We start from the raw sequence: 27432 nt of genomic DNA, 5'->3' as shown, positions 1-27432 counted from the left end.
GCTGGTCTGAAATTCCTGGCCTCAAATGATCCTGCCGCCTCAGCTTCCCAAAGTGCTAAGATTATAAGTGTGAACCACTTTGCCTACCCAGTTGAGCCCTTTTATATGATTAGGTTCTGGGGAGATAAAGTGAATAGATACAACTCTTGCCCTTAAGTTAATTATTCAGCAGCAAAGTATATACAGAGGGTGGCAAAAAATGTTCACAGTTTAAGAAAGATCTCTTAAAATGTGTATACATAATTTTTTTTTTTTTTTGGCACTCCTTGGTATATGAGTAACCAACTGCAAACTAGAGGTAGGACCAGAGTGCCTAGGAAAGGAAGTGATGGGTCTGACAGAGTGGGAGATGGCTTCATGGAGGAGGTGATGTTTGAGCTGGGCCTTGAAAGCTAAGAAGTACTTTGACTGTGGTTGTCCAGGTAGATGATGTTATGAACAAGGTCACACAGGTGAGAAAGCATATGATGTCTTCTAGAAAGTAGGAACCTGATATATATTTGGAACATGGATTATGAAGGTGAAGGCATGGCCTTGTATGCTTGGCTTTCAGTCCTTGGATAAGGCTGTAGAAGGTATAAACGGAATCTTCAGATGACCTTTCCAGACTTTTGAAAATTGACAATAGGTTCCTAGCCTTTAAATGTATTAGTTTTACTTAGATAAAACTAATTAACATTGGGAGGCGCCTGTGGCTCAAAGGAGTAGGGCACTGGCCCCATATGCCGGAGGTGGCGGGCAGGTTCAAATCTACCCCGGCCAAAAACTGCAAAAAAAAAAAAAAACCAAAACTTAAGGGGCAGCGTCTGTGGCTCAAAGGAGTAGGGTGCTGGCCCCATATGCTGGAGGTGGTGGGTTCAAACCCAGCCCCGGCCAAAAATGGCAACCTCCCCCCCCCCCCCCCGCAAAAAAAACCTAATTAACATTTGCCATAAAGTGTTAGGTGAATGAGACTGATTCCCAATTGCAGTAGTACCTTTTTTTCTTTCTTAGTTTCTAAGCCTCATCCCCATCCCAAATCTTAGATTTCTCTTACATACCAGCCCTACCCTGCCATTCCTTGTGGGAAGTTGTGAAGTAAGGACCTGATGTCAAGAGTTGGGGGCGTTCCTGAGGGCTCGGTCTGCTGTGGGAAGAGGCAGGAAAGTGTTGGAGGGTACTATTGGTATTAGATCTTCTTGGTAAATATGCCCATTTATCTTTGATACCACTTTGATGATAGGAATGTTCACAGTATTAATAAAACTGTTGGGCTTAAGCGATTCTCTTGCCTCAGCCTGCCAAGTAGCTGGGACTACAGGCACCTGCCACAATGCCCGGCTATTTTCTTTTCTTTTTCTTTTTTTTTGTTTAGCAGGCCTGGGCTGGGTTTGAACCCACCAGCCTTGATGCATGTGGCTGGCGCCCTAACCATGAGTGCTGCCCAAAGCCTGGCTATTTTTAGAGATAAGGTCTCACTCTTGCTCAGGCTGGTATAGAACCTGTGAGCTGAGGCAATTCACCTGCCTCGGCCTCCCAAGTGCTGGGATTACAGGCATGAGCCACTACGCCCGGCCAACATTGAGAGCCAATGAAAAACTGAAGTTGGGGCAGTGCCTGTGGCTCAGCGGGTAGGGCGCCGGTCCCATATGCCGGAGGTGGCGGGTTCAAACCCAGCCCCAGCCAAATTAAAAAAAAAAAAAAAAAAAAAAGAAAAACTGAAGTTGGGTTATTTATTACACTCATTTATTCAACCATTTTTATTGAGCACATGCTGAACTGGGCACTGTGAATGATTCCAAGTTGCCTAAGGCATGGGATAAATTCTATGTGCATGTAACCAGAATATCCAGAGGAGATGTGTAAATAGTCATAGAGGAGGAGCCAGGAGTGAGTGCTTCCAGCTCTGGAGACCCTGAGGCAGCCTTGGGAAGGCCGTGTGATTTGATTTTGGTCTCAGAGGGAGGAGAGGAGGAAGACAGTTTAACCTGAGAAGTGGGATCAGTACCGTGCAGGGTGCTCAAGCTCAGTCCAGGGCTGGGGAGTGTCCACTTGCAGGTGGGACAGAGGGGTGTCCCACATGTAGAGGAGTGTTGTGAAACACAGCTGAGGGGAGAATTGGGGCAGTCTGTGGAGAGCCTACTGTTGGACTATGGAGGTGAGACAGGCTTTGTCAGGCAGTGGAGAGTGGTGAGGATTTTGCAGCTGGGGAGAGAGTTACACCTTAATAGACTTTCATTGAGGTGGCTTTTGTATATGGATTGAGTTGACAGGCAGACAGTTGAAAAATCAAAGCAGCTTTCAAGTGTCTGGATGTTACTTAGGATCTTGACTAGGTTAGTGGCTATCTGGAAATGCGAGGGCTCCACAGGCTTGGTGCCTGAGTGGTTGTCAGGCCGGAATTTGCTTTCTTCTTTTGGAATATTTGTGGAACGCTTGGTGTGTGCCCAGCTACTCCTGATGCAATCCTCACAGCAGTGAAGTGTGGGCATAATTGTCATGCTTATTTTCCAGATGCGGAAACTAAGGCACACAGTGGCTAAGAGAAATCTTTGTCGTCTTCCACCTGCACTTCTTCTCTTCCCAGTAGGCCTCCTTCCCACTCAGATTCTCTCATTGGCTTCTCAGTTTTCCTTTAGCAGTGTCTCCCCCATTTGCCCTCTCTGGTCTCTCCCCGCTGCTACCGCCTTAGTTCAGGTCCTCATGTCTTTATGACCTGGCGACTGTTGTGACCCCCTCTAGTCATCATTTGAGGTCTAGAATTACAGTAGAGCCTCTGTAAGTTGACCACCCTCGGGACTGTAACAAACTGGCCAACGTACAGAGGTGGTCAACAGAAGGAACTAGGCCTACTGTACTGGTAGGTACATGTGGTGCATGCCCGGTCTATGAAAATTAGGTCAACTTAAGGAAGTGGTCAGTGTACGGAGGTGGTCAGCTATGGAGATTCTACTGTATTTTATCTAGACGTAAATTGGATGAGGTCTATGTGTATGTGCCAAAAAGATGCTTCATCGTTTTCTCTGGGTGGATTATGGCACTCAAGGCTCTTCCTGTCTTCTGGTCCTTTATAGATTTGGTTTGTGCCCTGCCCCTAAATACCATATTCCTGTTTGGCTCTGTGCTCCCCTGAGTCCCTTCTGTCGGAAGTGCCCTTCTTCCTTTCTCATCATCATGGATTTCTCACCATTCTTCAGGGACTCACACAAGTCACTAGCTTTTTATTCTTTATCGGGCTGTAGCATGTCTTATATTTTATTTAATTACTTACCCAATACCACAGCCTTTTCACTTTTTTTTTTTTTTTGTAGAGACAGAGTCTCATTTTATGGCCCTTGGTAGAGTGCCGTGACCTCACCCAGCTCACAGCAACCTCCAACACCTGGGCCTAAGCGATTCTCTTGCCTCAACCTCCCGAGTAGCTGGGACTACAGGCGCCCGCCACAACGCCCGGCTATTTTTTGGTTGCAGTTTGGCCGGGGCCGGGTTTGAACCCGCCACCCTCGGTATATGGGGCCGGCACCTTACCGACTGAGCCACAGGCGCCGCACCATAGCCTTTTCAAAATTGATTTCTGGCAACTTACAAGAATACATGTAGCAGTAAAAAACAAATGGATGAACATTTAAGAGTAAGTGGGCTACTAGGGCAGAGAAATAAAGCCAAGAATAAAATTAATGCATAAATACTTTACATCATCCCAGCATATTGCTGGAAGTGGACTCAGCTTTTACTTTGAACTTCCTAGTCATGACCAAGAGAGATGCAACATGAAATATTAAGAATTTCCCCAGTAGGGTGGCGCCTGTGGCCCAGTGAGTAGGGCGCCGGCCCCATATACCAAGGGTGGTAGGTTTGAACCTGGCCCTGGCCAAACTGTGCAACAACAACAAAAATAGCCGGGTGTTGTGGCAGGTGGCTGTAGTCCCAGCTACTTGGGAGGCTGAGGCAAGAGAATCGCCTAAACCCAAGACCTGGAGGTTGCTGTGACGTCACAGCACTCTACTGAGGGTGACAAAGTGAGACTGTCTCTTAAAAAAAAAAGTTTCCCCAGTGCCAGTCAAATGATAAAGCCAGTTGCTCAGAAGAAGGGCTTTTGTTGTTACCGAGAATTGAGAGAATAGTTTCTGGGGTAAGTGGGAAGGTGGAAATGGTTCCAAGTCTTCAGTCTGAATGCACGTGTGGTAGATTTAGTGACGCAGCTTACTGTGAGACCTCATTGCAGCTATAACATGACACCAGAGCACAGGTTCCTCAAAGCAGTTTTATAAAGCCAGGTCTGTGATCCTAAAGCATAGTTTATTGTTGGCCTAACTTAAATCAGAGCATAAAATATAGAATAATCAAGGAATAATACTTATCGCCCTTTGTTATGGTTGTTTTACATCTGTTTACCACCCTCTCCCCAAATGTTTAGCTTCTCAGCAGGGATCACGTTTCACTTTGGTTTGATCAATGGCGGAAAACAGGAAGGTTAAGGAATGAGCAGGACCATTTATGACTCTGATTTGCCCGCAATCATCACAGTGCTCCACTTTGAATTATAGGTATTCAAGGTCAGAGTCACATCTGAGCTCCAGGAGCTACAAATAAATGGTCATAAGCTTTCCTTACTGTTTCCAAGGACTGACCTGCTTTTGAGGCAGTTTTCAGCAGACAGTACCAGCTGAATGAAATAGTGATATAAAAGTGACTGCATCTGGGCTTGGCGCCTGTGGCTCAAGCAACTAAGGTGCCAGCCACATACAACTGAGCTGGCGGGTTCGAATCCAGCCCGGCCGCCAAACAACTATGACGGCTGCAACCAAAAAATAGCTGGGCATTGTGGCAGGTGTCTGTAGCTGTGATGCCACAGCACTCTACCCAGGGTGACAGCTTGAGGCTCTGTCTCAAAAAAAAAAAAAAAGTGACTGCATCTGGGCCAGTCTACTTCTGCCACTACTGAAGAAAGCCCTTAAAAATTTTAATAAATTTGGCAGTACTCCGGGTTGTTTTAAGTTTAATTTTCTTTTTGCCTATTGCATTTGGGATGAAAAAAATTACTAAGTTATGATTTTTTTTTTTTTTTTTTTTTTTGTAGAGACAGAGTCTCACTTTATGGCCCTCGGTAAAGTGCTGTGGCCTCACAGCTCACAGCAACCTCCAACTCCTGGGCTTAAGCGATTGTCTTGCCTCAGCCTCCCGAGTAGCTGGGACTATAGGCGCCCGCCATAACGCCCGGCTATTTTTTGGTTGCAGTTTGGCCGGGGCCGGGTTTGAACCCGCCACCCTTGGTATATGAGGCCGGCGCCCTACCGACTGAGCCACAGGCGCCGCCCGATTTTCTTTTTTTTTTTATAGAAGAAATTTTTATTTTTTTATTTTTTTTTGTTGCGATTCTTTTTTTTTATTGTTAAATCATAGCTGTGTACATTAGTGCAATCAAGGGGTACAATGTGCTGGTTTAATATACAATCTGAAATATTCTCATCAAACTGTTCAACATAGCCTTTATGGCATTTTCTTAGTTACTGTATGTAGACATTTGTATTCTGCATTTAGTAAGTTTCGCCTGTACCCATTCTAAGATGCACCGTAGGTATGGCCCCACCCATTGCCCTCCTCCCACCCTAACCTCCCCCCTCCCTTCCCCTTCCTTGGCCCTTTCCCCATAGTCTTGTGCTATAGTTGGGTTATAGCCTTCATGTGAAAGCTATAATTTAGCTTCATAGTAGGGATGAGTACATTGGATACTTTTTCTTCCATTCCTGAGATACTTTGCTAAGAAGAATATGTTCCAGCTCCATCCATGTAAACATGAAAGAGGTAAAGTCTCCATCTTTCTTTAAGGCTGCATAATATTCCATGGTATACGTGTACCACAATTTGCTAGTCCATTCGTGGGTCGATGGGCACTTGGGCTTCTTCCATGACTTAGCCATTATGAATTGGGCTGCAATAAACATTCTGGTACAGATGTCTTTGTTATATTGTGACTTTTGGTCTTCAGGGTATAAACCTAGTAAAGGAATTATAGGATCGAATGGCAGGTGTATTTTTAGGTCTCTAAGTATTCTCCAAACATCCTTCCAGAAGGAACGTATTAGTGTGCATTCCCACCAGCAGTGTAGAAGTGTGCCCTTTTCTCCACATCCAAGCCAACATCTCTGGTTTTGGGATTTTGTTATGTGGGCTACTCTTACTGGGGTTAGGTGATATCTCAAAGTAGTTTTGATTTGCATTTCTCTGATGATTAAGGATGATGAGCTTTTTTTCATGTGTTTGTAGATCGTGCGTCTGTCTTCTTTAGAGAAGTTTCTCTTTAAGTCCCTTACCCACCCTGAGATGGGGTCACGTGTTCTTTTCTTGCTAATACGTTTGAGTTCTCTGTGGATTCTGGTTATTAGACTTTATTGGAGTTATAACCTGCAAATATTTTTTCCCATTCTGAGGGTTGTCTGCTTGCTTTACTTACTATGTTCTTGGCTGTGCAGAAGTTTTTTAGTTTGATCAGGTCCCAGTAGTGTATTTTTGATACTGCTTCAGTTGCCTGGGGAGTCCTCCTCATAAAATATTCACCCAGGCCAATTCCTTCAAGAGTTTTCCCTGCACTTTCTTAAAGTATTTTTATAGTTTCATGTCTTAAGTTTCAATCTTTTATCCAGTGAGAGTCTATCTTAGTTAATGGTGAAAGGTGTGGGTCCAGTTTCAATCTTCTACAGGTTGCCAGCCAGTTCACCCAGCACCATTTGTTAAATAGGGAATCTTTTCCCCACTGAATGTTTTTAATTGGCTTGTCAAAGATCAAATAACGGTAAGTAGCTGGATTCATCTCTTGGTTCTCTATTCTGTTCCAGACATCTACTTCTCTGTTTTTGTGCCAGTACCATGCTGTTTTGATCACTATCGATTTATAGTACAGTCTCAGGTCTGGTAGCGTGATTCCTCCAGCTTTGTTTTTATGGCTGAGTAATGTTTTGGCTATTTGAGGTTTTTTCTGTTTCCATATAAAATGAAGTATTATTTTTTCAAGATCTTTAAAATATGACAATGGAGCTTTAATAGGAATTGCATTAAAGTTATATATTGCTTTGGGCAGTATGGACATTTTAACAATGTTGATTCTTCCCAGCCATGAGCATGGTATGTTTTTCCATTTGTTAACATCTTCAGCTATTTCTTTTCTTAAAGTTTCATAGTTCTCTTTGTAGAGATCTTTCACGTCCTTTGTTAGGTATACTCCCAAATATTTCATCTTCTTTGGCACTACTGTGAAAGGAATAGAGTCCTTGACTGTTTTTTCAGCTTGGTTATTGTTAGTATATATAAAGGCTACAGATTTGTGGGTGTTGATTTTGTAGCGTGAGACATTGCTGTATTCCTTGATCGCTTCTAAAAGTTTTGTAGTAGAATCTGTAGTGTTTTCCAGATATACGATCATATCATCTGTGAAGAATGAAAGTTTGATCTCTTCTGACCCTATGTGGATACCCTTGATCACTTTTTCTTCCCTATTGCAATGGCTAAAACTTCTATTACAATGTTAAAGAGCAATGGAGACAATGGGCAACCTTTCTGGTTCCTGATCTAAGTGGAAATGATTCCAATTTAACTCCATTTCAATATGATATTGTCTGGAGGTTTGCTGTAGATGGGCTGTATTAGTTTAAGTAATGTCCCTTCTATACCAATTTTCTTAAGTCTTCTGATCATGAAGGGATGCTGGATATTATCGAAAGCTTTTTCTGCATCGATTGAAAGAATCATCTGGTCCCTATTTTTTAGTTGGTTTATGTGCTGAATTACATTTATAGATTTCTGTATATTGAACCAGCCTTGAGACCCTGGGATAAATCCCCTAAGTTATAATTTTTAAGATAGATTCAAAACAGCTAAATGTGCATTTCAAGGAAAAAGTAAAAATAGCAGGTTTATCGAATGACTTCAGTTCTCCCAAAATACCCCTTCTTGCTATAATGTAGGTCAAAATATAGTCTGTGATGATATAATACCTTTTTTCCTAACTGCTGCTTTTTCCCTGCTTATATATATAGGAACTTGACAAAGAACTCCCAGTGCTAAAGCCATATTTTGTCTCTGATCCTGAAGAAGCTGGAGTGCGGGAAGCTGGCTTAAGAATCACGTGGCTGGGACATGCAACGGTGATGGTGGAAATGGATGAGCTCATATTTCTGACGGATCCCATGTTTAGCTCTCGTGCTTCACCATCCCAGTATATGGGTCCAAAGCGATTTCGGCACCCCCCATGCACAATAAGTGAACTCCCCCGGATAGATGCGGTCCTTATCAGTCACAATCACTATGACCATCTGGACTATGGTTCTGTCATCGCTTTGAATGAGCGATTTGGTAACGAGTTGAGATGGTTTGTGCCTTTGGGTCTTCTCGACTGGATGCAAAAATGTGGCTGTGAGAATGTGATTGAGCTGGACTGGTGGGAGGAGAATTGTGTCCCTGGACATGATAAGGTCACCTTTGTCTTTACACCTTCCCAACACTGGTGTAAAAGGACTCTAATGGATGACAACAGGGTTCTGTGGGGCAGCTGGTCTGTCTTGGGGCCTTGGAATCGATTTTTTTTTGCAGGAGATACTGGATATTGCACTGCATTTGAAGAGATAGGAAAAAGATTTGGACCTTTTGACCTTGCAGCTATTCCTATTGGAGCTTATGAACCAAGGTATGTAGACGTCCAAAGAAACATTCCTGCCATGTGATAAGTTAACGTGAAAATAAAGTAGTTATAATTTTGCGATACTGTGTAATTTGTGATTTTGATGGTAGAATTTATTATACATTGATTGGGGGTTGGTGGGTCAGCTTCAATTACTTTTGTTTTTGCAGTTTTTGATTGGGGCGGGTATGAACCTGCCACCTCCGGCATATGGGGCTGGTGCCCTAACCCCTTGAGCCACAGGCACTGACCAGCTTCAGTTACTTTAAAAAAAATGTTATAATAGTGGCGGTGCCTGTGGCTCAAAGGGTTAGGGCGCCAGCCCCATATGCCGGAGGTGGCGGGTTCAAACCCAGCCCCAGCCAAAAACTGCAAAAAAAAAAAAAAAAAAAAAGTTATAATATTTAATTAATTATTATTATTATTTTTTGAGACAGAGCCTTACTTTGTCCCCCTTGGTAGAGTTCTGTGGCATCATAGCTCACAGCAACCTCAAACTCTTGGGCTCAAATGACTCTCTTGCCTCAGCCTCCTGAGTAGCTGGGACTGCAGGTGCCTGCTACAATGCCTGGCTAGTTTTTCTATTTTTAGTAGAGATGGGGTCTCACTCTTGCCTAGGCTGGTCTTGAACTCCTGAGCTCAAGCAATCCAATCTCTGGAGAGCACTGGGATTACAGGCATGAGTTACTGTGTCCCGCCTGTAACCAAGTTTAATCCAAGTCAATTAGGATTTTAAGGTTTTATTCTGTTACATTGGAGTAAAGATTTTAAATTTATTTCAGATTGACAAGAGGATAGAAAGGAATACATCTATCCCTTTGATTTGGAGTACCATTAAAATAAAAAAACAATAGAGAGAAACACCAAAAACTGTTTACATCTTACCCTGAATTTCAAGTGTCTCCTGACACGGCAAAACAGTGCTTCTCTAATCTGCTTTTGAGGAGAACACAGTGGCTTTGTTTAGGCTCCCATAGGACCCAGCAGCTCCTGGCAGTAAATAACAACCCTCTCCCTGTTGCAGATGAATTTCTCAGTGGTATGTTCTGTATGGTGCAGAAGCCCCTGTATTGAATCACTGTGGGGTTTAGTTGGTGGTGGGAGACCAGGGCATAAATAACGACAATGTTGTATTTTCTCCTCTGAATGGATGGTAGAGGTTTGTTTGTAGACAGTACACTTTTTCCTTTTTTTTTTTTTTTTTTTTGAGACAGAGCCTCAAGCTGTCACCCTGGGTAGAGTGCTGTGGCATCACAGCTCACAGTAACCTCCAACTCCTGGGCTCAAGCGATTCTCCTGCCTCTACCTCCCAAGTAGCTGGGATTACAGGCCACTTTTTCCTTTGTATCAAAAAATATTCTGAAAGCATTGATTATGTCACTTTTTACTCTTTTGGGAGAATTCTATGAAGTAGGTGCTGGACTTGATGCGTCCTTAAACTTTGTCTTGTTTAATCCTCACAACACCCTTACAAGATGGGGCCAGAGTTATATTTCACAGACAAGGAAAAGGAAGCTCCGAATGTGCAGGGACTTTCCAAAGGCATTCCAGGTTCTGCAAGGGCTGGGATTCACACCACACCGCTGTCTCTCGAGCCCTTATTCTCCATGGGTTAGGCAGCCTTTCCATAATTATCTCCAATCATTCACCAAATAGTCTTCTCCTCTTGCCAAACCAAATACCTCATTGTTTAGTTTTATGATGTTCGTATAAAATTCCTTGAATAGTAATTGGATCTTTTTTGCTCCTCATCTTTAAATTTTATATACTAAAATTTGTTTGCTTTTTGCTTTAGTTAAAAAAAATTCCTATCAATACGTCATGTAGGTTCTTTTGCAGTTGAAGTTTTGGTTTTTGGTTGTTCACCCACTATTCAGTTTCTTTTATTTATATCCAGGACTGTAAAATATCTCCTCTTTTTTTTTTTTTTATTTGAGTCTTAAGCTATTGCCCTAGGCAGAGTGCCATGGCATCACAGCCCATAGCAACCTCCAACTCTTGGGCTTCAGCAATTCTCTTGCCTCAGCCTCCCAAGTACTTGGGATTATAGGCACCCAGGACAATGCCTGGCTTTTTTTTGTTGTAGTTCTCATTGTTGTTTTAGCTGGCCCAGGCCCGGTTCGAACCCAGCAGCCTCAGTGTATGTGGCTGGCGCCCTACCCACTGGGCTCCAGGTACTGCCCAAAATACCTCCTTCTTAAATTAATGATAAGTCATCTTCAGATAAATCATCAATAAAATCAAATTTTACATGAAACAAAATTTTGTCCTTTGGAGGAGAGTTTTGAGATTAGATTTATTTATTGTATAGCAAATTTTTCTTGTTATTTTTTTTTCAGCAGAAAAGTAAATTAACGGGAGATACTTTTGCCTGTTGGGACTTATTTCTTTTCTTTTCTTTTTTTTGAGAAGTCTCACTTGTTGCCCTTGGTAGAGTACCATGGTATCACAGTTCACAGCACCCTCAAACTCTTGGGCTTAAGCCATTCTCTTGTCTCTGCCTCCCTGAGCTGGGACTATAGGCACCCACCATAATGCCTGGCTATTTTTCATTTTTTTAGAGATGGAGTCTCTTGCTCAGGCTGGTCTGGAAACTCTGAGTTTAGGTGATCCACCCTCCTTGGCCTCCCAGAGTGCTGGGATTATAGGCATGAGTGACCACGCCCAGCCTGGAACTTAATTGCTATGTAGAATGTGTTTAATTTTTCTAATCTCACTTTGTCCTGCTGTCCAGCCTTGGTTTCTGGCTCATCCTCCCCAGCATTACTTATGTTCCAACCAGGGTTCTGTACTATGACTCACTTTATAAAATGCCAGTGCTCAGATCCCACCCCAGAATAATTAAATCAGAATCACTGAGTGTCTAGATGAGCCTAATGTGAGTTTAGTGGCTGAAAAGTGGTTGAAAGGACCACTATTGCATGCTGCTCTTTCTTTTGGGAAAATAACTTCATTCTTAGCTGTGCTGATTCAAAGTCAAATGGAGGAAAAGGGAGGTGGAGTGAAAATAACCACACTGAGCTGCTTGTTATTTCTCAAACATCTATATTCCTGTGGAATATCTTAAAGATTGATTAAATGAAGCAGTAATTAGAATCTTTCTTTCTCTCTCTCACCTCTCTCTCTCCTTCCTTCCCTTTCTTAACTTTCTTTCTTCTCTCTCTCTCTCATTATGTCGGCCCTTGGTAGAGTGCTGTGGTGTCATAGCTCACAGCAACCTCAACCTCTTGGGCGTAAGCGATTTTCTTGCCTCAGCCTCCCAAGTAGCTGGGACTACAGGTGCCCACCACAACATGCGGCTATTTTTTTTGTTGTTATAGTTGTCATTATTATTTGGCAGGCCCAGGCTGGGTTCCAACCTGTCAGCCCTGGTGTACGTGGCTGGCACCCTAGCCACTGAGCTGTAGGTTTCGAGCCAGTAATTAGAATTTAGTATATGTTTCAATGGGCAAAAGTAATTAATGGCTGTGTTTCATCAGGTGGTTTATGAAATACCAGCACGTAGACCCAGAAGAAGCTGTAAGGATTCACATTGATGTCCAAACAAAGAAATCTGTGGCAATTCATTGGGGAACATTTTCCTTGGCATATGAGGTGAGTTTGCATATGAGGTGAGTTTGGTTGTGATAAAAATAACTGTGACTATGTGTCTGACCAATGATAGGATTCAGGCAGTACTGTCCCCTAGTGGTGTTTTCAAAGATCAGACTGTAGAATCATACCATGTCCAGGCATCATGTCATCATATAAATTAGCATGGTAAGTCATGATAATTAGTAAAACAATATTTATACACAGTGAAAAAGCCCCATTGTGTGTTTTTCTTTTCTTTTTTTGAGACAAAGCCTCAAGCTGGGTAGAGTGCTGTGGCATCACAGCTCACAGCAACCTCCAACTCCTGGACTTAAGTGATTCTCTTGCCTCAGCCTCCCAAGTAGCTGGGACTACTGGTGCCTGCCACAATGCCTGGCTATTTTTTGGTTGTAGTTGTCTTTGTTGTTTGGCAGGCCCAGGCTGGATTCGAACCCACCAGCTGTGGTGTATGTGGCTGGCGCCTTAGCAGCTTGAGCTACAGGCGCAGAGCCCTTTTGGCTTTTTTCTATAGTTAATGAAGCATGTGTTTGGATAACCAACAATCTGTATGTGTGGTCTGGGGGATAGAAAAATGAGCTATCATGTCTGACCCCTCAGACAGGTTCTCGTTCTAGCGGAAGGTGAAAGGACATATGTGATAAGATGTTGGAAGGGGGAAGTGCTGTAATGTGGGACAGATGAAATAGTCACTTAAGGGAGGCATCAGGGGGAACTTCATGGAACTAGTGACATTTGAACTTGGCTCTGACATTCCAGAAGAGGAAAAGGCAGAGCATAGGATTGGAGGCAGTTAAGCATGGGGAACAGTGAGGAGTCAGTTCGTCAGTTCAGTAGGAGAATGGAGTGCATGGAGGGCAGTGGGAGAAGTAAGGCTGGACAGTGTGGAACTTTCTAGAAATATGGTGATTGGGTGTCTACTATGTGATTTGGTGTCTACTATGTGTCAGGCAATGGGATAAGTGTGGTTTTATAGCTAGACTAAAACAGAAGACCTGATTATTCCTTAGAGGAGCTGGACCCTAGAACTCTATTATAAGCCAGGGTTCTGGGATCACTCAGAGGACAAGAAGAGATAATATAAAAAACCTATCTCTCCTTTACTGGGTCCAGGGCCTGCCCTAAGCAAAATTTAGAAATGGATAGTTAGAACTTGGCTTCGTTGCCATTTGTGGTGTCTTCCACATGTGTGTGTGTGGTATACGAATCAGTGACTTAGATGAAGTAATAGTACTTTACTAAACCTATACAAAGAAAGGAGTCAAGGTTGACTCTTAGCTTTTTAGCTTGAGTACTTGGGTAGACAGTTATGCTCTTTACTGAGATGAGAAAAGAAACCTATCTTCAAGAATTATTGTATTATTTATCTTTTAAGAATTATTCCTGGCCAGGCACAGTGGCTCATGCCTGTAATCCTAGCAGTCTGGGAGGCTGAGGGTGGTGGATCACTTGAGCTCAGGAGTTTGAGACCAGCCTGAGCAAAGAGCGAGACCCTGTCTCTACTGAAAATAGAAAAACCAGCAGGGCATTGTGGCAGGTGCCTATAGTCCCAGCTACTCCAGAGGCTCAGGCAAGAGGATCACATGAACGCAGGAATCTGAGGTTGCTGTGAGCTAAGCTGATGTCACTAGACCCTAGCCTGGGTAACAGAGTGAGACTCTGCCTCAAAAAAAAAAAAAAAGAAAAGAAAGAATTATTCATGTTACAAATCTAACTTCCATCTTTATTTCTTAATGAGTCATGTAATAAAAACTCATTTAGCCTTCCAAATTTGGAATTTGTTTACATTTTGATATTAGTCAAATAACTAAGTTTGTTAAATTATAAAGTAGATAGAATTTTCAGAGAGGACAAGTAACCTATGGTTTCTAAACACTTTACAACTTTTTACATAAAAGCTTTCTTTTTTTTTGAGATAGAGTTTGATTCTGTCGCCCTGAAGTTGAGTGCCGTGGCATATAGCTTACAGCAACATCACATTCTTGGGCTCAAATGATTCTCTTGCCTAAGCCTCCTGAGTAGCTTGGAGGTGTCCACCACAATGCCTAGGTAGTTTTTCTATTTTTAGTAGAGATGGGGTCTTGGTTTTGCTCAGACTGGTCTCAAACTGCTGAGCTCAAGCAATCCACCCTCCGCAGCCTCCCAGAGTGCTAGGATTACAGGTCACTGTGCCTGGCTTGGTCTAATGGCCTTAAATACGATCTAGCTTCTGTATCTCTCTAAGTTAGATGTTTCTACCCCCTATGATCCACACTTATACTACGTATATCCAGCTGTCTACTTGACATCTCCATTTGTATGTCTATTAAGTACCTGGAACCAAAGTCTGAAATCCAACTTCCTCATCTTTCCTCAAACTTAGTTCTTATACATCTTAGTAAGGAGCAGCAGCTCCCTCTTTCCAGTTACTTAGGCCAAAATCTTTTTTTTTTAATTGTTAAATCATAGCTGTATACATTAGTGCAATTAAGGAGTACAATGTGCTGGTTTCATATGCAATCTGAAATATTCTCATCAAACTGTTCAACATAGCCTTTATGGCATTTTCTTAGTTATTGTATGCAGACATTTGTATTCTGCATTTAGTAAGTTTCGCCTGTATGCATTCTAAGATGCACCATAGGCGTGGCCCCACCCATTACCCTCCTTCCACCCTAACCTCCCCCCTCCCTTCCCCTTCCTTGGCCCTTTTCCCATATTCTTGTGCTGTAGTTGGGTTATAGCCTTCATGTGAAAGCTATAAATTAGCTTCATAGTAGGGCTGAGTACATTGGATACTTTTTCTTCCATTCCTGAAATACTTTACTAAGAAGAATATGTTCCATCTCCATCCATGTAAACATGAAAGAGGTAAAGTTGGGCGGCGCCTGTGGCTCAAGGAGTAGGGCGCCGGTCCCATATGACGGAGGTGGCGGGTTCAAACCCAGCCCTGGCCAAAAAAACCACAAAAAAAAAAAAGAAAGAGGTAAAGTCTCCATCTTCCTTTAAGGCTGCATAATATTCCATGGTATACATGTACCACAATTTGCTAGTCCATTCGTGGGTCGATGGGCACTTGGGCTTCTTCCATGACTTAGCAATTATGAATTGGGCTGCAATAAACATTCTGGTACAGATGTCTTTGTTATATTGTGATTTTTGGTCTTCAGGGTATAAACCTAGTAAAGGAATTATAGGATCGAATGGCAGGTGTATTTTTAGGTCTCTAAGTATTCTCCAAACATCCTTCCAGAAGGAACGTATTAGTGTGCATTCCCACCAGCAGTGTAGAAGTGTGCCCTTTTCTCCACATCCAAGCCAACATCTCTGGTTTTGGGATTTTGTTATGTGGGCTACTCTTACTGGGGTTAGGTGATATCTCAAAGTAGTTTTGATTTGCATTTCTCTGATGATTAAGGATGATGAGCTTTTTTTCATGTGTTTGTAGATCGTGCGTCTGTCTTCTTTAGAGAAGTTTCTCTTTAAGTCCCTTACCCACCCTGAGATGGGGTCACGTGTTCTTTTCTTGCTAATACGTTTGAGTTCTCTGTGGATTCTGGTTATTAGACTTTATTGGAGTTATAACCTGCAAATATTTTTTCCCATTCTGAGGGTTGTCTGCTTGCTTTACTTACTATGTTCTTGGCTGTGCAGAAGCTTTTTAGTCTGATCAGGTCCCAGTAATGTATTTTTGGTACTGGTTTATTGCCTGGGGAGTCCTCCTCATAAAATATTCACCTAGGCCGATTCCTTCAAGGGTTTTCCCTGCACTTTCCTCAAGTATTTTTGTAGTTTCATGTCTTAAGTTTAAATCTTTTATTCAGTGAGAGTCTATCTTAGTTAATGGTGTAAGTGTGGGTCCAGTTTCAGTCTTTTACATATTGCCAGCCAGTTCATCCAGCACCATTTGTTAAATAGGGAATTTGTTCCCCACTGAATGTTTTTAATTGGCTTGTCAAAGATTAAATAACGGTAAGTAGCTGGATTCATCTCTTGGTTCTCTATTCTGTTCCAGACATCTACTTCTCTGTTTTTGTGCCAGTACCATGCTGTTTTGATCACTATCGATTTATAGTACAGTCTCAGGTCTGGTAGCGTGATTCCTCCAGCTTTGTTTTTATTGCTGATTAATGTTTTGGCTATTGGAGGTTTTTTCTGATTCCATATAAACGAAGTATTATTTTTTCAAGATCTTTAAAATATGACAATGGAGCTTTAATAGGAATTGCATTAAAATTATATATTGCTTTGGGTAGTATAGACATTTTAACAATGTTGATTCTTCCCAGCCATGAGCATGGTATGTTTTTCCATTTGTTAACATCTTCAGCTATTTCTTTTCTTAAAGTTTCATAGTTATCTTTGTAGAGATCTTTCACGTCCTTTGTTAGGTATACTCCCAAATATTTCATCTTATTTGGCAGTACTGTGAAAGGAATAGAGTCCTTGACTGTTTTTTCAGCTTGGTTACTGTGGGTATACATAAAGGCTACAGATTTATGGGTGTTGATTTTGTAGCCTGAGACACTGCTGTATTCCTTGATCACTTCTAAAAGTTTTGTAGTAGAATCCCTAGTGTTTTCCAGATATACGATCATATCATCTGTGAAGAGTGAAAGTTTGATCTCTTCTGACCCTATGTGGATACCCTTGATCGCCTTTTCTTTCCTAATTGCAATGGCTAGAACTTCCATTACAATGTTAAAGAGCAATGGAGACAATGGGCAACCTTGCCTGGTTCCTGATCTAAGTGGAAATGATTTCAATTTAACTCCATTCAATACGATATTGGCTGTGGGTTTGCTGTAGATGGCCTCTATCAGTTTAAGAAATGTCTCTTCTATACCAATTTTCTTAAGTGTTCTAATCATGAAGGGATGCTGGATGTTATCAAAAGCTTTTTCTGTGTCAACTGAGAGAATCATATGGTCTTTATTTGTTAGTTTGTTTATGTGCTGAATTACATTTATAGATTTACGTATATTGAACCAGCCTTGAGACCCTGGGATAAATCCCACTTGGTCATGGTGTATAATTTTTTTGATGTGTTGTTGGATTCTGTTCGTTAGGATCTTATTGAGTATTTTTGCATCAATATTCATTAGTGATATTGGTCTATAATTTTCTATGCTTGTTGGGTCTTTCCCTGGTTTGGGTATCAAGGTGATATTTGCTTCATAGAATGTGTTGGGTAATATTCCTTCTTTTTCTATATTTTGGAAGAGGTTTAGTAACATAGGTACTAGTTCTTCTTTAAAGGTTTGGTAGAATTCTGACGTAAAGCCATCTGGTCCTGGGCTTTTCTTTTTAGGGAGATTTTGTATAGTTGATGCTATTTCAGAACTTGATATGGGCCTGTTCAACATTTCCACTTTGTTCTGGCTAAGTCTTGGTAGGTGGTGTACTTCCTGGTATTGGTCAATTTCTTTCTCATTTTCATATTTTTGACAGTAGAGTTTCCTGTAGTATTCATTAAGGATTTTTTGAATTTCTGAGGGGTCTGTTGTTATTTCATCATTACCATTTCTGATTGATGAAATTAGGGATTTTACTCTTTTTTTTCCTGGTTAGGTTAGCCAAAGGTTTATCTATTTTATTGATCTTTTAAAAAAACCAACTTTTGGATTTATTGATCTGTTGTGTGTTTTGTTTTCAATTTCATTTAATTCTGCTCTGATTTGGGTTATTTCTTTTCTTCTGCTGGGTTTGGGGTTGGAATGTTCTTCCTTCTCCAGTTGCTTGAGATGTCCCATTAAGTTAACTTTCTCTCTTTCTGTATTCTTGAGGAAGGCTTGCAGTGCTATAAATTTCCCTCTTTGGACTGCCTTTGCAGTATCCCAGAGGTTCTGATAATTCGTGTCTTCATTGTTATTTTGTTTCAAATATTTGGTAATTTCCTTCTTAATCTCATCTATAACCCATCTATCCTTCAGCATAGGTTCTTTAGCTTTCATGTTTTTGTGTGGGTATGCAGATTCCTGTTGTTATTGAGTTCAACTTTTATTCCATGATGGTCTGAGAAGATGCAAGGAATAATTTCTATTTTTTAAAATTTGCTGAGGTTAGATTTGTGGGCTAGGATGTGGTCGATTTTGGAGTATGTTCTGTGGGCTGATGAGAAGAATGTGTATTCATTTTTTTTTTTTTTTATTGTTGGGGATTCATTGAAGGTACAATAATGTATTCATTTTTTTTAGGATGAAATGTTCTGTAGATGTTGAATGGTTAAGTTCAAATCTAAGATTTCTTTGCTTAGCTTCTTTTTGGAGGATCTATCCAGCACTGCTAAAGGGGTGTTAAAATCTCCAACTACTATGGAACTGGAAGAAATCAAGTTGCTCATGTCTGTTAGAGTTTCTCTTATAAATTTAGGTGCATTCTGGTTGGGTGCATAAATATGAATAATTGAAATCTCATCATATTGAGTATTACCTTTAACAAATATGAAGTGTCCATCCTTATCCTTCCTTATTTTGGTTGGTTTTAAGCCTATTGCGTCTGCGAACAGGATTGCAGCGCCTGCTTTTTTCTGCTTTCCATTTGCCTGGAGTATAGATGACCATTCCTTCACCTTGAGTCTATATTTGTCTTTTAATGTAAGATGAGATTCTTGTATGCAGCATATATCTGGCTTGAGTTTTTGTATCCAGTCAGCCAACCTGTGCCTCTTTAGAGGACAATTTAAACAATTCACATTAATTGAGAATATTGATAAGCCTTTCGAGAGTCTGGTGGACATTTTTAATCCCTTTGTGAATGTAGAAGTTGGAATTTGATCAACATTTTCTGGGTGGGTTTACTTTTGTGGTGGAGGGTTATGCTGGTCTTTATGAAGGATAGGTCTGAGAATATCCTGGAGAGCTGGTTTAGTTATGGCAAATTTCTTCAACATGTGAATGTCGTTAAAGTATTTAATTTCTCTGTCATAAATGAAACTCAGTTTAGCTGGGTACAGGATCCTCGGTTGAAAGTTATTTTGTTTTAGGAGATTAAAATTTGATTACCATCCTCTTCTAGCTTTAAAGGTTTCAGCAGAGAGATCTGCAGTTATTCTAATATTCTTCCCCTTGTAGGTGATGGTTTTCTTTCGTCTGGTTGCTTTCAGAATTTTCTCCTTCACATTAACTTTAGTGAAATTGATTATGATGTGTCTGGGGGATGTCTTATTTGGGTTAAGTCATTCTGGAGTTCTGAAACTGTCTGCTATCTGAATTTCAGAATATCTTGGCATGTCTGGAAAGTTCTCCTTCATAATCTCATGGAGAAGAGACTCTGTGTCTTGTGATGCCACTTCGTCGCTTTCGGGGATCCCTATAAGACGAATATTGATTTTCTTTGAATTATCCCAGAGCTCTCTGAGAGAGTGATCTGTTTTTACCTCTATTTCTCTGCCTCTTTGAGAGTTTTGGAGTGTTCGAAAGCTTTGTCTTCAATGTCGGAAATTCTTTCTTCTGCTTGCTCCATTCTGTTACTGAAAGATTCTACTGTGTTTTTCAGATCTTTGAGGGCTGCAACTTCTTGTCTCAATGTGTCAAAATCTTTGGTCATTTGGTCTTTGAATTCGTTGAATTCTTGAGATATCTTTTTGGTTAATGCTAGGAATTCTAGTTCGATCTTATTTGGTATCCAGATTCTGAATTTGATTTCTCACATCTCAGCTATTTGTTTGTGCATGGGATCTTGTGCTGTGTCTGCTCCATTGACCCTTGGGGGAATTGATCTACTCTGATTATTCATATTGCCCGAGTTTTTCTGTTGATTTTGCCTCATGATTGTTTTTCACCATCGCCTCTGGCTGTCCTCAGAGTTGGGGAGGTGTCTCTCCAAGATTAGACCCCAGCGGGATCAGTCTATTGTTGCTGGATCTTTGTAGGGAGTGACCCTGTGTAGTTTGGGGCTGCTCCAGCCAGGGAGCTCTGGTTGTAGAAGCAGCTCTGGAGTGTGACACACCTGGATCTAGCAACAGGGCGGGGGGTGGTGCACACGCTTCTGGGAGTGCCTGGTGCCCAGTGACTTTGGTGCAGAGAGCCCAGGGCTCCAGCAGTCTCTGGCCAGGAGAAGGGCTCCACACAGAGGCAGGGAGGGCTCCCTGGGAACGGCTACCAGAGTCCCTGGCTAGATGAGCAGGCAGGTGTGGAGGCAGGGAAGGTAAAAGAGGGGAGAACGCTGGGTTGCCCAGCTCCTGTAGTTCCTGGTCAGGGCATGCAGAGGCCTGGCGGGCGCGGGTCACGGTTCAGCGGTCATAGTGCAGCTCTTACGGGGGTCTGGGTGGGAGCCGATTGTGGTCAAGGTGCAGCTCTTACGGAGGTCCGGGGGGGTGCCAGGTCAATGTTTCTTTCAGAGGGATATCAGACCCTAGGTCGCCTCAACTTTAACACAGCTTCTGGAAGACACATTGTGATGAACCCTTCGTGTCTGTCAGTTCTCCAGAAGGCAGATGCTCTCTCGCTGCAGCCGCAGGTTGTCACTGCTGCCTATATCACCACTGCCTCCACTGACCCCCGCTTTTAATTCTTACTTTCTAAATTATTTGATCCAGAAACTATAGCCTTAAAGTCAAGGAGGTAAAAAATTGGCTTTACTAAAGTTTCAAAGAAAAATGCTGTTTGTAAGCCCTTCTAAAACCCACGGGTCCAGACCATAATAAATCAACCTGTGCTACGGAGTACAAACTGTATATACTGGCACCCGATTCAGCTAAGATAAAATGACAAGTCCTTCAGTGATAAATTGTACTCTCCACATTATCCATTGGAAATATTCACATAGTCCAATACCTACAAGCAATTAGAAGGATTGAGTTTAACTTTCAAATTAAAAGGCCATTAAAATGGAGCACAGTCCCTCAGTCTGTCTCTGAAAAATACTCAGACAGAACCTTCTTGATCTTAAACGTGGATGGAATATGGTACCTCGTCTCAGATTTCCTTTTATCACAGAGCAATTCAGCCTATTTGGAAGTTACTGAGATCCTTGAAGGACAAGGAGGTCTCCTCACAGGCCGCAGACTTCCACGGGCGCCTGAGAGAACAGACACACAGAGCCTCTTGCTTTCATCTAAGCGTGGCCTTGCCACTCCTTGTCCACAGTCACAGTCTTGATTGCTTCCAGTTCAGCTCCCTTCATGGTAATCAGTATCAATAGGATTTCCATATTTTTATTGCCCCATGGTAAAGTGTCCTGGCATCACAGCTCACAGTAAGCTCAAACTCTTGGGCTCAAAAGATTCTCTTGCTTCAGCCTCCTGTAGCTGGGACTAGAGACGGGGTCTTCCTCTGGCTCTAGACCAAAATCTTGATTCCTCTTTCTCTCATATTATCTATCCAGTCACCCCCCCATCCCTTCCCTCCCCCCACACTCAACCTTTAGATCATATTCAGAATTTGACCACTTCTTACCACCTTCTCTGTTACCATTTTCCTCACAGGGGTCCTCAAACTACGTCCCGTGGGCCACATGAGGCAGTGTGATTGTATTTGTTCCCATTTTGTTTTTTTACTTCAAAATAAGATATGTGCAGTGTGCATAGGAATTTGTTCATAGTTTTTTTTAAACTATGGTCTGGCCCTCCAGCGTTCTGAGGGACAATGAACTGTCCCGTTTAAAAAGTTTGAGGACCTCTGAGTAGTGACGTTATAGCTTGAAGCAGAGCATGATACTCCTCTGCCACTGTAATTTGGTAGCTTCCTATTACACTTGGCATCAAAGCCTCAGCTTTCATAGTTTTCTAAAGTGCCCAATGCAACGTTTTATCAGGTCTTTGTTAAATACCACCTTTTTGGAGGCTTCTTAGATTGTCAATCTGTTGTACTTAGCGTCCTCCACCTTTGTTCTCCCCAGAACTATCAGTCACTCAGATACTATTTTTTATTTATTTGTTTCGTATCTATTTCCATGTTAGAATATAAGCTCCATGAAGGCAAGGATTTTTGTTTCCTTCACTAGCCTACCATGTTTTGTAGGTTCTCAAAAGAATACTTGTTGCTTGAGCAGAGGCAGACTTCCCTCCCAGTAATTAAAGATAGTTTGATTTTTATTCCTTATTTGTACTTCTTTCTGCATTTTACATCTACTTTAAAATTTGGTAAAACCCGTTGAATAAAGAAAAAGTAACTTCTATACAATGTAAAGGAAAGAACTGATGAAATGGTTTATCCATTCATTAATAGTTATTAAGAAATTAAAAGGTATATCTTTATTTCATATTCATGTGGTGTCAGTGTATTTGGAAAACATTTGAGTGGGTGAAACATTGTGAAATCTTTGTGTTGTCCCTTTTTATTGAGCTATGAAAAGGTGAGGAAAAGGGAAATATGGAAACTCTACCTGTCAAAGCTGTATTTTCTAGGATCCACTTTCACTCTGTAGAATATGGTTTCTGTGTTTGACTAGAGCAGTGGTTCTCAACCTTCCTAATGTGTGATGTATTTTCATTAGGGGGTCACAACCCACAGGTTGAGAACCACTGGGCTAGAGGTTTTGCTAATAACCCTTCTTAAGTTTCAAATATTTGTTCTAGCATTTCTTTACACACTCACAAACACACATACACAATCAGGCAATTTTTGAAATGTTGGTAATGTTTAATTCTCTAATGTCATCTTTGGCATGGACTTGATTTATATCAGAATTTCATATAGTGAAATAGTGGTCAAATTTAATGCAGTCCAACAATGTTCAAACTAAGATGGTACCCAAATTTGGTATACATAGTGTTGGCATAGACTGATTTTTATCCACCAGTAAATATTTCTGTTGAATTAATGACTCAAATTGTATTAGAAAATGTATAGACTCATTTCCTAAGGCTTCAATTTTAAAAAAGGCATTATTTTAACTAGGCATCTGTTGGTTATTTTAGTTTGAACTCTTATTTGAAATATTCCCCAAATATACATATTTGTTAATCTTTTTCCATTTTTCTCCTCTCTGCCCTTTGCCAGCATTACTTAGAGCCTCCAGTGAAACTGAGCGAAGCTTTAGAAAGATATGGACTTAAGACTGAAGATTTTTTTGTTTTGAAGCATGGAGAGTCAAGATACCTAAATACAGATGATGAAAACTTTGAATAAATGTGAACACAGGTGCTTTTAGTGAAAAAGGCATCATTTGATATAAATTTAAAAATGAAAAGACTGAGAAATTCATGAATATTATGATTTTTTAAATTTGTTCTGCAAGTTTGTTTTACGTTTTGTGTAATAATGTGCTTACCAGTATGATTGCCATCTCATGTAAGCTGTGAAAAAAGGCTTCAGGGATGGGTTAAATAATGAATTGGCTGATGTGAATTTTAATTCTTGTATCATGGTATAAGCATTGCAGTAGGAACTTTTTTACTAAAGCATTCTACTTTTGTGCTGGTAGAATTTTCCAAGGTGGTGAAAAATGGATAGTAAAGATTCATTTGTCTGTTCTATCCTTTAGGACCTTCTACAAGGTGGGTCAAGGTTGTCTACTCACCTAGGATTTTTTTCCAGAGGCCTACACATACAAATAGCTTTCTTATATTCGCATTATAGTAAATGATGAAATTGACTTCCATATGCGTATTAATGTAGCAGTTGTTGCTCTGTCGAGATAACCTTATATGCCAAATGTTGAAAATGTGATTTGGTAAGCATAAAAACATAGGGGTTTGGGCTAAGTTATCATTTTTAAAGACTTTTTTGTGGTAAAATATACATAACATAAAATTTACCATTTTAACTATTTTTAAGTGTACAGTTCATTGGCATTAATGCAGCCATGACCACTGTAGAGATAACATTTTTAAAAGGGGGAACAGTATATTCTATTGCACATCTACAGGTTCCAAACCAAAAGCCCTCTGATTTGGTCAGAGGAGAAAGAGTGTAGTTTAAGAATATGATTTATGCAATTTTCTATTTTAAATCTAAAAGTCGCATCTTCTGCTAAGCACAAATATAGCTATAATGAAACATTTTAAAGAGATCTAAGTGTAGATATTAAATGTTAATAGACCATATACTTTGAATTAAATTTTATTTTCTGTACACTTACTTTTTTTCTGGTCTCTTAGCTCTAACTTTATCAATAAGATTTATAAGTATTTTATGCTTTACATGATTCAGATGTCTTGTATTTTTATATTAAATGACTGCTAAGCATGAGTCTACCTTTTATTAAGCCAGGCTGAAAAACCAGTTTAAAAAAAAAAAAAGGTGATTCTGGGAGTCAGCTGGCCTAAGATTTAGTCCTGGTAAGGGGTTTGTGTTCACCTGATTACTCTGAACCTTCCTAAGTGAGGAAGCTGGATTAGATCCCATTGGAGGCCCTAATGTTCCTGATCCATAGTCTCAGTACTATTTTCACACAAAATAATCAAAATAGGTTTCTGTACCAAATGCCACTCAGGCAGTGTTCTGTAATTTTTTGCCCATATGTATGTGTATGCCAAATGTTAGCCAGTAAATCTGAATCATGGATTTTCTGTGTAACCTGAAACAAGTCCCTGATGCTCATTGTGCCTCAGTTTCCTCACCTGCAGCAAGAGGATAATTTTGACCTACCTCCAAAAAATGTGTAGGCTAAATAGTAAATTGAGTTTTTAAACACACTTTGGAATTATAAGGGAGAAAATGATTTCTTAAGATACCACTGCCTAATGTAAATGGGTACATTCAAAAGCTGAAAATGCTTTTGGTAATGTATTATTCCTTTTGCAGATGTAAACATATGAGGACAGTAAGCATTGAAAACTAACAACTTTATCTCGGTCATTTTGTAAATTTGGAGAATAATAACCAAAATAAACGATCTTTATCAAAATTTAGTATTTTTATCAACAAAGATGTGACTCAAGGGGAAATATATATGCAATGTATAATAATTTGGGGCACTAAAGCACAAAAAATTCCCCCATAAAGTTAAATTTTTGTGGAAAAACTGAACAAGCATAATTTTCTACTCTAAACAGACGTGAATCAAGGTGTTTGGTTTATGGTGGGTTAGCTTTGAGGAGTGTTGCACTAATTAGTCAAGGCTCATCTTCCTTGCTGCTGCATGCTGAACTGAAAATTCATCTCTTACCTCTACTCCATACAGCAAGCCAAGTGTATCTTGCTTAAGTGTTTCTTCCCTATGAACGGCCTTAACAGTATTTTTACATTCACATATGCTGTTTAACTGAGGGTCTCTAAGCACTTTAATCATTGTGTTCTCTTAGTAGTTCCACTCGTCTGGCCTGCCTCATTTTTCTAGACCTCCTCACCAGCTGTATTTTTTACTACATTCATTCATATTCTTTCTACACTTTATTCATTAAGTACACCAAACTTTATTGTTCCCTGTAGACTCTCACCCTATTGAGTGGTTTCTGCTTTATTTTTCACTTACCTACATTTTGAAGGGTATATGTGCAAAGTAAACATTCTGAAAATTAAGACAGATCCATTCACTTCTCTCAATTTAATTCAATCTAATCTGAATTTGAGTTTTTTTGAACTTTTTACTTTTTGTAGAGACAGGGTCTCACCATGTTACCTAGGCTGGGCTCAAGTGATTTCCCACCTGGCCTCCCAAAGTGTTGTAAATACAGGTGTGAGCCACACTGCAGTTCTCTTTTAATTGATCTAATCCTCTAAGTTAGTTTCCTTGTGAGTGTCCATACTAACATTTAAGATTTTATTGAAGCTGCTTATGGTAACTGAGGAATACTTTGCTATGCCTCACTGCCCAAGAGGGTATGTCATCAATTAGGAGACATCTCTCCTAATAAAACCAAGATATGGCCTATATAGGTAAACATGTGTCTGTGCATTTTCTTTCTGGATAGTTAAAAATTACTCCTATTTTTCTCTAGCGTTTTGACATTTTAGACTCAATCTCTAGTGAGTGTGATTATTTGTTCAAACTAATAATAGAAGAGATGGGAGTTTTAGAATCCACCTCTACTAAAGCACACTGAAAATAAATCCTAGTTTTTAATGCGTTATACTCTGAATACTTTCATTAAGTAGGCAGATTTAAAAAACTGTTACAAAGAAATGTGCCTGGGCAGCGCCTGTTGCTCAAAGGAGTGGGGTGCTGGCCCCATATGCTGGAGGTGGTGGGTTCAAACTCAGCCCCAGACAAAACTGCAAAAAAAAAAAAAAGAAATGTGCCTTTTGGGGAAATTCTTATGTTCATGTCACCAATTATTATTCTAGCCCACTGGGCAATTCCATTTTTCATTTTATACTGGATACTTTTTCTACTGTAAAAATATTCCTTCCAAGTTTGATTTCCTTATCAGGACAAATTTGAGAACCACATTTCTGTTTGAGGATTTTTGACCTCCTTTCTATGGAACTGGTCTTTTATCCATATTATTGACAAATGATATTTAAAGTACTCAAAGCTTTGCCTTAAATACATGAGTAGTAAAGTCTCTGTTTGCATATTGATTTAATGGTAAGCACTTTGGGGGTTATGAACTTAAATACAGTAAAACCTGGCTAATACAGATCTATCAAATTGTTATAGTAGCTTATAGAATAAAAACTTAAATTTTATAATACTGTAATTTTAGTCAAGTAAATGAAAAATGAATAAAATACTACAGATTAAAGGGAGAAAGTCTAACTGTGATTTTTTTCTCTTTATTTAAAAAATTATACAATTTAGGCTTATAGTAAATTCAAACAATAGAAGAAGGTGTACATAGAAGTCATTTCCTCATTCCCCAGTCCTATCCTAGGAGTTTGGATATCTAAGTGTTCTGCTGATAAACATAAATATTTTTCATTTAAAAAAAAACACATGCAATCATTTTAAAAAAAAAAAATTCATGGATATGGATGTCTTTTGACATCACATTTATACCTGCTTCATTCTTTTTCTTTTTTGAGACAGAGTGTTACTATGTTGCCCTTGGTTAAGTGCTATGTCATAGCTCACAGCAACTTCAAACTCCTGGGCTTAAGTGATTCTCTTGCCTCAGCCTCCCAGTAGCTGGGACTACAGGTTCCTGCCAAAATGCCTGGGTATTTTTGTTGTGGTTGTCATTGTTGTTTAGCTGGCCCGGGCCGGGTTTGAACCCACCAGCCTCAGTGTACATGGTTGGTGCCATAACCACTGTGCTACGTGTGCCGAGCGTGCTTTGTTCTTTGTGAAATTGACTTAACCAGCTGCCTAAAGATGGACATTTTGATTGATCCCAGTATTTTATATGTAACAACATCTTTATATACTGGAACACTGAATGG

General features: G+C 40.4%; 1 protein-coding gene across 5 annotated transcripts in view; it reads left to right on the top strand.

The window, feature by feature from the left end:
• NAPEPLD (N-acyl phosphatidylethanolamine phospholipase D) overlaps positions 1-23360 on the top strand; it is a 43206-nt gene extending 19846 nt beyond the window's left edge. For all 5 annotated transcript variants that reach the window (XM_053608543.1, XM_053608542.1, XM_053608544.1 and 2 more), the window contains exons 3-5: positions 8013-8659; positions 12133-12247; positions 23167-23360. In XM_053608543.1, coding sequence (XP_053464518.1) covers positions 8013-8659; positions 12133-12247; positions 23167-23295 — 891 coding nt within the window. In that variant the 3' untranslated portion in view covers positions 23296-23360. The remainder of the gene's footprint in view (positions 1-8012; positions 8660-12132; positions 12248-23166) is intronic.
• Positions 23361-27432: the final 4072 nt, after the last annotated feature.

Source organism: Nycticebus coucang, chromosome 11 (genome assembly GCF_027406575.1).
Source record: "Nycticebus coucang isolate mNycCou1 chromosome 11, mNycCou1.pri, whole genome shotgun sequence".
Lineage (NCBI taxonomy): Eukaryota > Metazoa > Chordata > Mammalia > Primates > Lorisidae > Nycticebus > Nycticebus coucang.
Note: the sequence above shows the minus strand (reverse complement) of the source record. Positions and strands in the feature narration are given on the sequence as shown.